Source organism: Peromyscus maniculatus, chromosome X (genome assembly GCF_049852395.1).
Source record: "Peromyscus maniculatus bairdii isolate BWxNUB_F1_BW_parent chromosome X, HU_Pman_BW_mat_3.1, whole genome shotgun sequence".
Classification (NCBI taxonomy): Eukaryota; Metazoa; Chordata; class Mammalia; order Rodentia; family Cricetidae; genus Peromyscus; species Peromyscus maniculatus.
Genome location: NC_134875.1, coordinates 47773359 through 47789734, shown reverse-complemented (window position 1 = coordinate 47789734; position 16376 = coordinate 47773359). Strand labels below are relative to the sequence as shown.

The 16376-nt window shown below is 39.4% G+C and overlaps 1 protein-coding gene across 18 annotated transcripts in view; it reads left to right on the top strand.

Annotated features, from left to right (window-relative positions):
- Pak3 (p21 (RAC1) activated kinase 3) overlaps nucleotides 1-4198 on the top strand; it is a 271931-nt gene extending 267733 nt beyond the window's left edge. For 17 of the 18 annotated variants that reach the window (XM_076562616.1, XM_006970288.4, XM_015991944.3 and 14 more), the window contains one exon: nucleotides 952-2976. In XM_076562616.1, coding sequence (XP_076418731.1) covers nucleotides 952-1041 — 90 coding nt within the window. In that variant the 3' untranslated portion in view covers nucleotides 1042-2976. Of the gene's footprint in view, nucleotides 1-951 lie in introns of all 18 variants that reach the window. The other variant, XM_076562617.1, reaches the window with a different exon arrangement.
- Nucleotides 4199-16376: the final 12178 nt, after the last annotated feature.

Sequence of the window (16376 nt, the reverse complement as noted above, 5' to 3'; positions counted from 1 at the left end):
GTTGGGAATCACTGCCTCAGAGGAAATGTCCAGCCCACAATGGAAAATTAGGACAGGAGGGCAGGGAAGACATCAGGGAAAGTTATATTGGAATGCCTTTAGCAAGCTGATAATGGGTTGAAATTGTGACGGAAATGAGATCTGTAAGAAATTAAGTAACAAAAGAAGCTAATGAGAGCTACGTTATTGTGAGGAAGAGGTAGAAAGGGGAAGTAAAGATGCAAAGAGGGGAGTCAGAAGGCCTGTACTGGGGAAAGGCCCACACCCAGGAAAGGCCCGCACCAGGGAAAGGCCTGCACCAGGGAAAGGCCCGAGGTAATCAAATATCACAGGTCTGCAAAGAAGCAAATGTTTGAAAGAAGAAAAGGAGATTGGCTTGCATCAACTCTTGCAGATGAGCCAAGAGAAATGGTGGAGACACGGCTATTGGGTTTGGCAGCCAGGGAGCCAAGGGTTTTAGAGTAAAATTGATTTTGATGTTCAGTTGAAGACACTTTTTCAAGCCCGAGAGCCGCTCCAGCACCATTCATCAGTTTAAGAAATGTAGAGAGTCTGGCCATTACTGAGTGAAATTTTCCAAGCTCCATATTGAAGAGTTTCTAGATGTGCCAAGTAAGTTTCCATAGGATTTCAAGACACTGAAAAAGAAAAAAGAAAAAAGAAATTCTGGACAAAAGCTGGCAGGGATTTTCTTTTAAATTGACTAGTGTCTCAATGAGTGCTCTAAACACATTTCAATGGGTCCCATATCATATATATTCATATATTTACATTATTACTCATAACAGTAACAAAATTACAGTTATTAAGTAGTGAGGAAATAATTTTATGATTGGGGGGGTCACCATGATGTGTATTAAAGGGTTGCAGAATTAGGGAGGATGAGAAGACTGCTATAGCACGAAGGGAGAATTCTACTAATTCCTCCTTTTTTTTCCCTTCCTTTCGCAGCATCCATTTTTAAAATTAGCCAAGCCTCTCTCCAGCCTCACTCCTCTGATTATCGCTGCAAAGGAAGCAATTAAGAACAGTAGCCGTTAGAACTGCGAGCCTTACCCCTCACCGCCTCCCTGATGAGTAAGACTGAACTAAAACTGCTGCAGGAAACATGGAAGAAAAGACAGTCGAATGGGGTGGGGGTTCTTTAACTTTAAAGTGAATAGAAACTTCTTATAAGCCTTTTTCCTACTCCCTCAGACTATGTAATTTATTTGTAAGCCTGAACCGCAGCCCGCACAGGGCAGCAATGTTGAAGTGACCATTAAGAGGTCACTTCCACCGTGAAGCGAAAGAGCCAGTAGTGAATCCCCTCATTTTGTGCATTTACTTTGAAGAAAAAGATTTCTCAAAGATGCACACTCCCTCTTCATAGTGTCGTGTTTGTTTTTAAGTTAGAGAGTAGTCCCTCTTGCATTCGAACCTCTTTCAAAACTCCTTCCCCAATGTGATGTTTTTTCACTTGCATCGTCATTAGATGTCCGAAAAAAATAAAAGATGTCAACATGTTTTTTTAAAAAAAATAGAAAGAAAAAAAGCAAAGAAAAAACAAAACAAAAACAAACAAAAATGAAAAAAATAGAACAAGTGCTGTGTGAAGCTGTGGACGTCCATGCCCTAATAGAGTCGCAATTTTTTCTTCTTCTTCTTCTGTAGTGGTGGCTTGGTTTGTGTACCTATTTTTCTGCATTTGTATTGGAAAAGGTTTCCTTTAAGACACTTTCCAAAAGCAGAGAGGAATCTGAGTGTTCAGGGTGGGTTTTTAAAAGTTGTGTCTAAACAGAGCTCTAATTGTGAGATCCTGTCACATTTTACAAGGATGCTTAGGTAGTAGTTGAATTGTCATGTAAAGCAGCTTGTTGGCCTCTGTGATAACAGAAAAAAAGACACACACTGAAAATGTGGCAGCGCTTCTGGGTGAGTCTAGGTTCTAAACCTAGACTATCCTGATTGGAGAAATCTTACTTACACAAAGATGAGACTTTCTCTGAGAGCCAAAAGGAAAATGCAGAACTCCTTGTTGGACAATAAATAAGAAAGGATAATAGCGAATTTAATCCTCTCTTGTGCTCCTGTAACATAAGCATTGTACAATACGCACATTATGAGGAAATAGATCCATTAGCCAACATTCTTCATAATAAAAATTATTCATTTTGACAATTTGTAACACTTAAGAATTTTTTTAAAGATCAAGAGATCAGAGATATAGTAAAAAAAAAAAATTCAACTCTGTAAGAAATGGGAAGTCAGTGAAAGCTACATCCCAGTCAACGTGGCTCTAAATATTCGATACGTTTTCCCTATATATCTCTAATCTCTTTTTCAGGATATGGTGTGTTCTTATTTAGTTATGTAGGCTTTTCTCCTTTTAAAGCCTGTTCATAAAGATGTTGAAAGCTCACCAAGAAAATACTTTTGATCTGTATTCATATATCCCAAGAACTATCAGTCCAATAGAATTCCTTTTGTGGCTTGAGGAAAATCCCAAAATTCTACTGTTATTTCATTATATGTATATATATGTTAGTTATTTTTAATCTTCTGAGAGTAGAAAAACATCTGGAAGGTGTCTGCGTAGAAAAGGATATGCTTCTCTTGTGAGTGTATAGTCAGTTTTATGAATTCTAGAAAGTTGTTTTCTCTAAGCCTTTGAAAAGCCAGCAACCTATGCTATATACAACATTTCTTAATTTGTAGAGATAGAGAATCTGAATAGAGTTGACCTACATTCAGCAAGAGGGGAAAAAAATCAATGGCATATGCCTTTCTCCTCTGTGATGTACATCTGTCCATTGGACCATCCATCCAATCCTTCAAGTGAAAGCACTTTCTCTAGAGTTTCTGCTGATCATATAGTGCATATGTTTATGTTGAGAAGATACCACTGGTGGATTTCCTATTTTGCTACATTATAAAATTAGGGTGGGGTTTGCCCCTCCTCTGAAAGTATCCACCATGGAATAAAAGACAAATGTGAAAAGAAAAGAAAATGATTATATTAATTTCATGTTTATTTTGCAAAGAGGCATCTGGGCCTAAAATTCTAAATGTCACACCTCTCTACTGAGAGAGGGGGACTCTTAATTTTTACTTTATCTTATTTTAAATGAAGGATTTTTCCCACTTGTAGTGCCAGGGAATTCCACAAAATACCTGGGATGCAAATAGAATTCAATTGATGGCTATATTCTACTAATAGAGAGAGCCCAAACCCTGGTTGGGAAGTCCAAGACATCAATTAACATCTTTTGCATGTTGTAAAGGCCTTTGTTGTTGTTATTGTTGTTTATTATTGTTATTGTTGTTGTTGTTATTGTTGTTGATGTTATTTAGAAGACCCTGGAGCAGTGATCCTTCAGATCACTGTTGGCCGAGAAATGGCTGCTCTTTGTACTCTCCATTCAGCATATTGACAATGAGGGGCCAGGTTCCTATTTACCATCATTTTGTACTAAGATTTAATAATCTGTTCCAGTAGGCATTACTTGTACAAAATTATATCTATGTACATGTTCAAATTAGAACAGCTTCTGAAGTCTTTTCCCTGTGTTGAAGAATTACATATATTTCTAATAAGTGTTAGAGAGGAACTGTTTCTCATGCCAAAATGATGCTGAAGGATCCATATTTGGGATACTTGAACAACCTGGCCTCCAGATGGTTAATAGTTTAGTCCCTTTCCTTGATTTTGTTTTGAGCTCATCTTAATCCAGGTGAGTCTATCCAGATCTTTAACGTTGCTAGTGTGCCCTGAGACATTTGTGGGCACATTTTCGAATGTTGATTCAAAAGTCCTGAGACAGGAATAGGGCAGTGGGAAAGTCAGGGAAGGGTGAGAAGCACAGTAAAGATTATTTATTTAAGAAAGAATAGAACATTAATATTGTAGCAAGGATCCGGTTCGTTGTCATAATTCCATGAGGATTTGGGGATGACACAATCCCCCTAAATCAGTCACCATGTTGGGAAATGACTTCGTTCTTGCTGATCTTGTCTATGTGTCATTGTAAATATTTGTGCGTCCATGCTCCATTTTGGCTACTGGATGGCCAAGTCACATGAAAAGATTGAACTCAAGTATTTATTCTTTAATTGTGTTATTCAGGTTTCTTTCAGGCTTGTGAATTGCACCTACAGTGTTTTAGTTTAACCACCTAGTCCCCACATCTATCTCTCCTGCAAAGCACATTCCATTGCTAAAAGAAAAAAAGAAATATAAATTGCTTCCTGTTTTCTGTATAACTGTTTTGATAGTTTGAGATGTTTGTCTATAATGGATATTCTCACCTCAAAGATCGTGTAAATAATTATATTCGTTTCCTCAATGGGTCGTTTATTTCTAATGAGGCTGCCAGTTCTCAGAGAGAGTCTATGAAGTCACTTTGAAATAACACACACACAGGGATTACATCTATGTAAAAAGAAGTGTGCATATGGATAAAGACTGGGAACACAAATAATTGGAATTGGTTGTGTTAGGGTGGTGGGATTATGTGAAATTTTTTTCTTTCAGAAATTTTCTTTCTTTGATATTATTATATTATTAATTTAAATAAATAAAAAACAGAAAGAGAACTATAGAAACATAGAAGAGATGCCAGGAGCAGATGTCTTCTGGCCAGAGCCCAGAGCATGCAGGGCACAGATATTTCCTAGTTACAATTATTCTGTAGGCTTTATACTTGCCTAGGTACTGAGGTTGGCACATGCTCAGGTATGGCACATGCTTTCTTATGAGACTATTATCTAAGTCAAAGCTAAGGAGATGTCACTGCTAGAACTCCAAATGTATTCTTCTGCTATAAAACAAGCTGCCCTCAGCTTTGGTATGGCATCCGGGTGTCTATTTTGTTTGCCTTAGATTGGAGAGCTGACACCTTGATTAGCCCCTTTGATGATATTTGTTTCAGGTGCCCCTTTCTAGATTGTCTTAAAAGATTTTCAAAGTCAATTTTGGAAGGACAGACGGATAAAATAGCTAATTCTCACCATTTCCTTGCATAACAAGACCTATCCTTCTGGAAAAATTCTTTAAATGGCTGTAAGGAAAGCCCATTGGTTTCAATAGAAATTACCATATATAATTAAACCTAACTCCAAATTTCTTAAGAGAAATATTTAGGATTGTCTGTCAGCATTCAGTTCCAGTCCTATTAGTTTTGGCTTGGGATGGTCTCCTTGTACTCTTGTGCTGCATAATTATAGCTTGTAGCCAGCAATTGTGGTTTTTTTTTTTTTTTTCAAGAGAAAGAGACCAACCACCAAAAGAGAAGAAATTCCTCCTAACTCACCAAAGCAATTTTAGGTGAGAACTTCAATAATGTATGTTATACAGTGTCAATCAAAAGCAGACCCTACCCCCCATAATTCTTTTACTTAGCTATTGACAATACATATGGAAGTCTTAACCTAGCCATCCTGGTTGAATCTTGTCCTTCTCTGAGCTTATTGCAGTTAATAATCACCTAAACAAATGATGGCGTGTGGTATAAACATCTCCCAGTCTTGGAAGAAGAAGCCTGAAATTCAGCATTTGTAAACCGACAGTCTAATGGGCCTGGGATTTGGAATAACCTTAACACACAATACTGAACATATATTTGCATGTGGATTGGAAAGGGAATAAATAGGGCCTTGGGAATAAGGGAAATGTTTCTCTTACGAAAGAGTTTTTCAAAAAAAGACATATTTCTACTATAGTTTTTGGTTGTTTGGCTTTCGGTTTTATCACTCCTTTTCTGCTTCATACTCCTTTAGTAATCAAATATATCTAACCCAACTTCTCATGCATGGGAATGTCTGTTTATCATTAAACAGTATCTAAATGAATCTGCAAATGTGGGAATCAAGATATCACCTTGTGCACACCTCTGACTATATATATACTATCAACTTGTAGCATTTAATGCCACTTAATATCATTGAACTTGAAAGGTAAACTTATAAAATCTAATTAGTGCCATCAGCGTCTCTACAGAAGCTGCCATCGGGTGAATGCTGTCTTGTAATACCAACAGTAAGGCAAGTACTATGTATGTTCATCCAATTTGGAACCTAGAAACAAACTGACAACAATGCTAGAGAATGAGTCAGATGTAATAGAAGTGACCCTGGCCAGGAAAGAGACATAGATGTTAACATGGGCATTTTGCCTAACTTGCTGTGTGACCTCGAGCAAATTACTTGACCTTCCTATTTATTCATCTAGAAAACAAAGGTGTTGAATTAACTGCTCTTCAAGGTCTTTCTAAAAGCTCTGACATTGTATGGGGTAACAGTTTGCCTTGCAAATTTAACCTGCCAAAGCGATGGCAAATATCACAAGCTTAAGCCTGGATCTCTTATGTTGCAGTTACATAGAACTATGTAAGATGGAAAAACTCAAGTAAATGAAGTTAACAGCACCAGAGAATGTAGATCAAACTCATGGAAACCTTCCAACTTCTTCACAATGGTTTTGTTTTTATTTTAATGTCATTTTTCCACTGAATGTTCCCAGTTTTCATTTTCTATACACTGTGTGTAAAGTCTGGTTTCCATTAAGCTGTGGCTAGCATTTGCTACTAGAACAGAAATTCACTGTCACATTTCATAGAATAAAACTTGGGCCTCTCTTTTCCTATGAAGCAGTTATGGGCCTTAGAGCATTAAAGTAGAAATGGCACAGGATGGCAGAACCCAAGCATTTGAATGGCTAAGACCACAGAGTGGACCTATGTACTTACAAGTTGCAAAAGAGAGCAACGGAAAGGCAATTGCATGCTTTTAGCAAACAAATTAACTGTTGGGTTTAAATAAAACATTTCTCATGGAAAGTCCCACAGCAATTAGCTAGTTGTATAAGCATGCTATTGAAAAGAAGAGAAACCAGAAGTTAGTTTGGTGGATGGTCCCTACTGTCTGCCTACAGCAGAGTGCCAACCAGCCCTGAGTGTGAAATTCAAGTTCAATGTGTGTGCTTGTGTGTGGTGTGCTTTTTGGACCCGCATATACTATATTCATTAGTGATGGTAAGATCTTTCACCATTAATGGGTTGAGTTTAAAAAAATCTCAGTACATCTGACAGTAGGAGCCAGATCACATGGATACTGATGTCTACTGGGATTGATCTCATAACATCCAAATAAAATAAATTGAGGAGGATCTTCATTTTCACCAGTTTTCGGCGTTGTATCTCATTTGGCTGTGCATTACTTTTGTCAAAATGTGTTATTTGTAAACCCATGTGTAGTGAAATTCTTCTGTAATTTTGAATTAATGGTATTTATGGTCTTACGTTTGTTTGATTTTTAAGTAAGTTATTTCTTTTGTAGACTTGCTGATGGTATGACTCCATCCCTCTGCCCTCAGCAGCTGATCTTTTTGAGGATTTTAATTTTTGGTATTTTTATTTTAAATTGTGGTTGAAGCAATAGCAATTTGAAATATGGATTGTGCATGACTGTGTCTTGAGTGTAAAAATATTGCAGTTTGAAACTTGGACCTAAAGTATTGCAAATAAAACGACAAACATCAATGATCTGTTGTTTCTCTCTTCTGTCACTCTCCCACCCCACCCTGATTTCATCAGTCGCTTTGCCTGTTTCACATTTTGGAAGGTATCACACTCTTACAGGTATAGAGGTGATAAAATGGCCAGCATTTTACCAATGTAGGAGATGATGCCCCACAGAATCTTCCATTGAATAACTCAGATTCTCTATCTGGCTTTTACATGGACTAGCTCAGAGAAGTAAATGTGTATATTCAATAGAGGACAAAAACCTGGTGGATTCCAATGGTAGATGAAGGCAAATCCCCACGAGAATTTGCATGTAACAAATACTTGGATTTTGATCATCTTTCTGTTTGAAAATTCCTAAACATACAATGCCATGTTCATGATGTTCTGATTTGTCTTATTTATCTTTTTTCAAAGATTTATTTTTTTATTCATGTGTTTATGTATCTACATTATGTACAGTTGTGTGTGAGTGCCTATGAGGGCCAGATAAGGGCACAGGATCTCCTGGAAGCAGAAGTCCAGGCAGTTTTGAGACTCCCAATGTGGGTGCTGGGAACTGAACTCTAGTCCTCTGCAAGAGCAGAAAGTTCCCTTCACTGCTGAGCCACCGAGTAGTTTCTTCCCATATCTTATATCAATACATTCTTTTTTAGTTTCTGCTTTTGTTGTTAACCCTCACATCCAATTAGTGCTGACCCACAAGCACTCGGGTGTGTGGCTATCCACTGAGGCATGAGCAAAGAGTGACTCTTCCTTCCTAAGCAGCCAACAACTGCCAGGAGCTCTTCCAATATGGGTGGGGCCTTGGGATCCTTCCTGATCCACGATGGAATTTTGACTGACTTGATTTTATTCAGGTCTTGTGCAGGTAACCACATGTTCTGTGAGTTGATGTACAACAGCCATGTCATCCAGGAGTCAGCATTTCACAGCTCTACTCTCCTCCTGCCAGCTGCTACGTTCTTTCAGCCTCTGCTTCCATGAAGTTCAATGGGCCTAGTTAGAGGGAGGTTGATATAAATGACCTATCAACAGCTGGGAACTAATAGTTACTTATCCTTATCAGTTTGACCAGTTATGCGTCTCTGCATTAACCACTACCCTCTGCAAAAAGAAGTTTTTCTGAGCATAGTTCAGAGTATCACAGATCTATGGCTATAAACATAAATGGTTAGAATTGCAGACTGACAGCATGACCATTTAGCAAAACAGTAACAGTAGGTTCCTTCTAGAGTCTATGGTCTCCTTAGTCATGATCTTTTGACCAGATTTATGGTTCAAGGCATGAAATCCCCCCAGTGGAGAAACCTCATACCCAATCAGAAACCAGTCCTTCATCCATAACCTTTACACAACTATTACATCAGTGGGACTACTTTGCCAGCAGATCAGTATTAGAGCATGCAGTGTCCAGCACTGAGGAAAACCACTGATGCCTTTTCTCTCTCAGCAGCCTGCACACAGAAAGCCGACTTTCTGACACTGTGTAAGCTAGCCAACTTGGAGAGAATTTCTTGGTAAATCTGAGGCTGATTTTTCTATCCCTTGCATCCAAAAGAAAGTGTTATCTTCAGCAATCGGGTCTTATCATCTACGTATGGTGGAAAACCAAGAGCAGTGGCAATATCCTGTGTTTTGGGGGTGTGCTGGGGTCTTTTTGATCAATACCTGTAAAGAGGTAGCCTATACCTGGCACTGAAGTTTTCCTTTTATAATCCATATATTCTGGGAGCAGATTGCCCACATTGCAAGGTACTTCTGTTCAACTCCCCATGTATGTATTATGTCTTTATGTATGTATATGTATATATATAGAGATGCACTATATAGTATACATTGTGTATTAATATATGTGTGTATTAAATACATTATATATATATATATATATATATATATATATAATTACCTTACAAACTAGGGGATTTCCATAAGGCTTCATGTATTCTTGACTAACCCACCCCCTACACTCTCTTCTCCCTAACTACCCTATCCCCACTTAAAACTTCAACCCTGAGTATAACTTCCCTCTCATTTCATGTCACTTGTGTTCTGCTATTCTTTCTAGTTGAAATTTTTCTTGGGTTGGATGCAGACAAAACCACTTTAAGATTCCATCTCACTAAAGTAAATATGGTCCAAATCATGAATCTAACTGACAACAAAAGCTGTCATAGATGTGGAGAAAGTAGAAGCCTTTACTGTTGGTAAGAAGGTAAACTAGTGAAGCCACTGGGGAAATCAGCCTGGTGGTTTCTCAAAAACTATAAATGGAAATACCACACAACCCATCTGTATCACTTCTTCATAAATGCTCAAAGGACTTTATATCATACTATAGAAATACTTTCACATCAATGGTTCATTCACAATAGCTTGGAAATAGAAACAACAAAGATACCAACAAATGATGAATAGCTAAGGAAAATGTGGTACATGTTCACTGTGGAATATGACTTAACAGTAAATGAAAAATTAGATTATAAAATTTGCAAGCAAATGAATAGAACTAGAAGAAAATACACTGAGTGAAGTCACCTAGGCTCAGAAAAACAAGTGTTATGTATTTTCACTCAAATGTAGATCCCAGCTTTGAATCCTTTATGTTTAGCCTGAAATATATGTGAAATCCAGGAAACTAGAAACTGGCTACCTTAGGGGAAGGGCATAATGAAATTCAGGTAAAATAGAAGTTGAGAAGGGGAATACTGTGGACAGAAGTGTTCAAACACAGAGAGGAAGGTTGCAATGAGAAAATGAGGTATTGGTAGGGGGCCTAACCAAAATGAAAGATGCATGAATATAGAATATAGAAAATATATAATAATTATGAAAACATAAGCTCCAAAAAAAATGCTTGCTTTTTAAACCTTCCTTGGTCATGGTGTCTTGTTACAGAATTATAAAAGTAAATAAGACATAAGACCAGAGCAGTCTAGGTATGTTAAAATACATGTATAAGACATGATGAATGATGAATAGATAAGGAATATATAGAAATGATTCTTATGAGCTAAAAAATTACAAAGTTTTTACCAAAATCAATTAACCTTTTTCTTTACAACAAAAATTGGGGGAATAAGGCATAAACAGTGATAAATGCATTCATATGCAGCTTAGTACTATTCGTCTGTATGCTGGAACTCTAGCCTTGTCCAAGTCTCTCGCATCCTTTTGAAGTAGAGTGGGCCTAATACCTGAAGAGCTAACCACAAATAGTGGCTGTAATGTTTATTCTCAGAAGCATCAGCTGCCAGACACTTAGTTGGCATCTTTTTGCTTACCACATATATATGTTAAATATCACCACTATTAGTGACATCAGCTAATCCTGAACCAACATCACTGCACAATTACTCAAATGCATGCCACTTAACTCTACTTACTTGTGTTTTATATATGTATACATTTCTGGGTAGGACACTGGGGTAAGCAGTACTACAGCATATAGCTTTTCTATACCTGAAAGCAAAAGTCACTTCAATGGGATCAAACCATTTTTCTACATCTTTGTACCATTTAATAGCTCTATTTCAATTATTTCCACATACTCAATGAACCAGGAATGGCTTTCACATTCCTTTCTCTATTCCTAAGACTTCTCAGATCACTCCTTATATGTTCCAGTGTTTTCCTCACCCACCATCTGCCATGGAGCTTAATCTTTAGCTTTTGCTGTAACCCTTCCTTTGAACATTCTCTGTTTTGCAAGCACTTAACTTTAGAGTTGGCAGTTTGGGTCTTATTATACATGTATTTTAACATACCTAGACTGCTCTGGTCTTATGTCTTAGTTACTTTTATAATTCTGTAACAAGACACCATGACCAAGGAAGGTTTAAAAAGCAAGCATTTATTTGGAGCTTACGTTTTTAGAGAGTTAGAGCCTATAACCATCATGAAAAAAAAATGGCACCAGGCAGGCAACCATGACATGTGAGCAGCAGCTGGGTGTAGTGGGTAGCTGTTCTAGCTTTGACCTGGAAGTACTACCCCCAGTGAGGCTTCTGGTAAGTATCATGCCTACTTATGACCTGCCCCTGAGGTGGGGCCAAGAGGGGAGCCCTTAAGACCCAAGATCTGGATGTGTTGGCTCTCTTGGTTCCTGGTGATCCTGGATGATGGATGGTGACCACAAAGGGACCCGAACCCCCAATCTTCTGATGCAGGCTAGCTCAGTTGATAGAGCATGGGACTCTTAATCCCAGGGTCATGGGTTCTTGCCCCACATTCGGCGCCAGATATTGGGGGATTTATTAAGGCAACTCCACGTACTTAAAAAGGAGGTTTATTTTGAGGGGTAACTTACAGCTAGTAAAGGGGTTGGTACAGGATTCAGGAGAGGTGAGGTGCAGTCCAGCTGGGTTCTCTGGAGAACTCTGCTTGGTCTACTTCCAGGTCAAAGTTGGAACAGCTACCACTACAGCTGGGAGCTCACATCCAAATCCAAAATCAAGAAGCAGAGGCTGCACTGTCAATGTCAGGAGGTTTTGAAGCCTCAAAGCCTTCCCCCTTTTTACATCTCCAAGGCTATACTTCCTATTTCTTCCAAGTCAGTGCCATAAACTAAGGGCCAATAGTCAAACAATTGAGCCTACAGAGTTATTGTAATTCAAAGTACAAGCTTTGGCTCAAATATTGGATTTCCTGGTGTTCTTTTTCTCTCCAAACTGTACATTTTGTACTTCTTTTACTCCTGCATATAGACCTGCATAAGAGTGATTACTAGTAACCATGCCACCAAGCCAATATTAGGCTGTGTTGAAATCTTTTCCACCAAAGAAATTAATTCATTACTTTTCAACTTAGCCTCATGCAAATTCTTAGACCAAGGGAAGAATCAATCAGATTCTTTGTCAAAATATCATAGGAATGTCTTCTATTCTAGTTGCTATCAAAGTCTATGCTTCTTTCTGAGGCCTCTTGAGCAGGCCCTCCACAGTTCACATGGCTCTGGAGATTATTGTCTTCCCAGCTTCTATGATGGCCCATTAAACTCTGCTTACAGTATTAAACCAATTTTCTAGTCCAAACTCTTCCACATCCCTACAAAAGTAACACATATGATCAGGTCTATCACAGCGATAGTCAACTCATAGTACCATAGTACCAACTTCTGTCTTAGATTATTTTTCTATTGCTGTGATAAGACACCATGACCAAGACAACTTATGAAAGGTTGTTTGACTGAAAGTTTCAGAGGGTTGGAATACATGCCCATCATGATGGGGAATATAGCAACAGGCAGGCACTCATGGTGCTGGAACAGTTGCTAAGAGCTTACAGCTTGATTCATAAGCATGAGGCAGAGAGAGCTAACTGGGAATGGTATGGGCCTTAGAAACCTCAAAGCCTGCTCCTAGTAACACATCTCCTCTAAAAAGGCCACCCCTCCTAATTTTCCCTCAAACAATTCCACCATATGTATTCATAGGATTGTATATAGCCAAACATGAGCCCATGGGGATCATTCTTGTTCAAACCACCACATCTTAATTTCTAGAAACATACATTCCCACACAAAAATAAGAAGCAAGACTACATTACCACTAAAGGGAAGTGAGAGAGAGAGAGAGAGAGAGAGAGAGAGAGAGAGAGAGAGAGAGAGAGAGATCTCCCTTCAGTCTTAAAATTACATGCAGATCTACAATTATCTCAACAGGATGTGTAACAATAGAAACAATAAACTGTATGGTACCTCTCTTTTGACATTTCAGAGGTCATGATAACCAGACACAGACTGAATATTATGCCCAGCCCCAGCCCCAGATCTGTTACTTCTCCTGATCACCTTATTGCCAGGGACTTCCTCATTAATTCCACATGTCACCATAACCAACTATCTCAGGTAATTGTCTTTCTGTGCTTCAGGGATCTCCCTCAGAAGACACAGCATTCAAATATCTTGAGTTTTTCCCTGTGCGCATGGATTGACTGACCTTGGAGTACAGTCCAAGTCACACAAGAATAAAACTTACAATAAGACACAGCTTTTATTTTACAACCTGTAAAACTAAATTGTTTTATTTGACAAGACAAAAGACAATGCCATGTTCTTACAATATTATGATATAGAATAAGATCTTTAACAACTAAATTCTACAGTAGGCATAAGCAAGGTTTTCCTCTCTAAATTCTCTTGGACAAATTAGCAATTGAAGTTAAAGCTTCTTTCAAATTTAAACCATTGTAACTAATGGGATTAAGATATTTTTAATCACTTAAATAAAATATAGGTACTCCTTTAGCTTCAGATGGAGAGTAAGAATTACTGTAGATTGTTTTCCTACAATTTTTTTCTTTTTGCTTTTATTGGTTCTTTGTAGATTTCACATCATGCCTTCTGATCCCACTCATCTCCTTATCCCCTTATATCTTCCCTCTGCCCTTGCAACCTTTCCCCACCATAAAGAACCATATTTAATAGAAAAACCAAAAACAAAACAAAACAAAAAACAAAAAATAACAATAGAAGGAGGAGGAGGAGGGGAGGAGGAGGAAGAGGAAGAAGAAGAAGAAAAAGAAGAACCATCTTACATCTTGTCATGGAAACTGTAGTGTGGCCCATTGAGACACACAGTTTATCCTTTAGTCTGTTCATCTTTACTTGTAAGTGTTCATTGCCACTAGTGATTGGCTCAAGGCCTCTGGTTTCTGCTACACTACCAGAAATGGGCTCTAACTGGGGATCCTGTCATCCTATGTCATGGAGATCCTGCTGTTTCGGATCTATAGGTTTGTTCCCTTCACATGTTCCAACAGTTCATAGATTCGTTGTATGTTGGGGTAGGCTAACTCATAGCCCTGGTTCGGTTCTGGGCTTGGGTCGTAGCTGAGTTGGTCAGCCTGCCAGCTTTCCCTCATCATCATTACCTGGATGAGCTCTTCAGCACTACCTCGGCTAGCTCACCCAAAGCAACCTACAAGGAGCCAGGCCAGTTTTCCTGATCTCAGTCCCTTAGATCCAGATCCCACCCACTCATGTAGCCAGGGCCAGCTCTAGTGTACTGCCAAGGCAAGGCGCAGGGTCTTCTCTCCTGATTGTAGGGGGTGTGGGAGGATCAGCTTTTCTGCTCTCATGCCCTCAGGGCTGGCTCATGTGTGACCCCAACATTAGGGTCAGCTCTAGTGTGCTGCCCAGGCGGGGTGCAGGATCCATTCTCCTATGTGCTATAGCTGGTGTAGGGTAGGGCAGGGCTAGTTCTCTCACTCTCATGACCCCAGAGCCAGCTCTCTCTCATGCCACAGGTAGCAATGGACAGAGGGAGGAGGACATCTTTTCCTCACTCATGCCAACACATAGTAGACAAGCGGAGAGCAGGGCCAGTTCTCATGCTCTCAGGCCCTTGGGGTTGGCTAACCTGCATCCTTGACTACAGGGTCAGCTCTAGTATGCTTCCCAGGTGAGGTGTATGCTTATGGTGAGGAGTGGAGCCATCTTTCCTAAGTGCCAGGTGAGCTCTTCCATGAGAGGTAGGACCAGCTCTCCTGCTGCAATATCCAGCGAGGGTCAGGACCAGACAACCCAGGGCCAATAAAGAGAGGGGTAAGCTTAGCATAGCATGGTTCCAATGACCAATTTTAATACCTTTTGAAATCTCAGAGCCCACCACCAGTGGGTGACACATCTTTCCCAATAATGGTTCCCACACATTCAAATAGAAGAGCTTACAGGAGCCATTCTCATTCAAACGACCACGGGGAGTGTCTGCCTCGTGTGTGCTGGGGAGCATGCCTGGGAAAGCCAGAAAAGGGCATCAGATTCTGTATAACTGTAGTTACAGACAGTTGTGAGCCCCCAGAGTTGGTTCTAGGAATTCTACCGTGTTCTCTGAAAGAGCATGAAGTGTTCTTCTTTTCAGTGAAAAAAAAATTTATCTAATATATTTTGATCATGGTTTCCCCTCACCCAACTCCTCTAAGATACTCCCTACCTCTTTCCCCCACCCAACTCCGTGTCTTTCTTTTTCTCTGAAAAACAACCAAGCAAAAAACCAAATTATAATTTAAAAAAAAATGAAACACACACACACACACACACACACACACACACACACACACACACACACACACCACACAGCTGTTTCTCCAATCCTGAGATTTTAATTATTTTTAAATTAGTTATTATTTTTATGTGTATGAGTACTTTGCCTGCATGTATATATGTGCACCACCTGCATGCAATTCTAGTAGAATCCAGAAGATGACACTAGATCCTATAGAACAAGAGAGTTACAGGCAGTTGTGGGTTATCCAATGTGGTTCTTAATAGGTTTTCTGTACCTCCATAATAGGTTTCTCTGCCCACCCAGTAAGCCAGATCAAGACAAATTGAAAAAGTTAACTCTGGAGTGTGTTCTCCAGTCCCATAGATGGAGGCTGGAGAAACCACATGCCCAAAGTATCGCAGAGAGCGTAAATAGGTTGTACAACACGGGGCTGTCAGCAGACATGTCTGCCACAAGCTGGGTTTCTGTCCCAGTATTGTTAATAGCTGAGCACTTTAGGTGGAAACTGAGGCGGCTGGCAACTTCAAGGGAGGAAGCTGGCTGCCATAGCCACCAAGAATTCAGAACTGGGCTTTTTGGTGCCTTCCCTTTGTTAGGAGATTCTCAGAGTGGGAGGGGTTTGAAGAGCTAGGGATGGGGCTTCTCGGACCTTGTGGGAGCTGCAAGGAATGAGCTGGAGGTTCCAACCAATCAGTTATGGGATTCAAACAAGAGTCCTCTGGAAGAGCAAGAAGCACTCTTATTGGCTGTGCCATCTCTCCAGCCCCATTTTAGTTTGTAATGTATTTAAATATACGTGTCTGAACTTCAAAAGATTATTGAGTGAGTGTGAAATGGTTATGAAGCTTCACTTTATAAACATCTA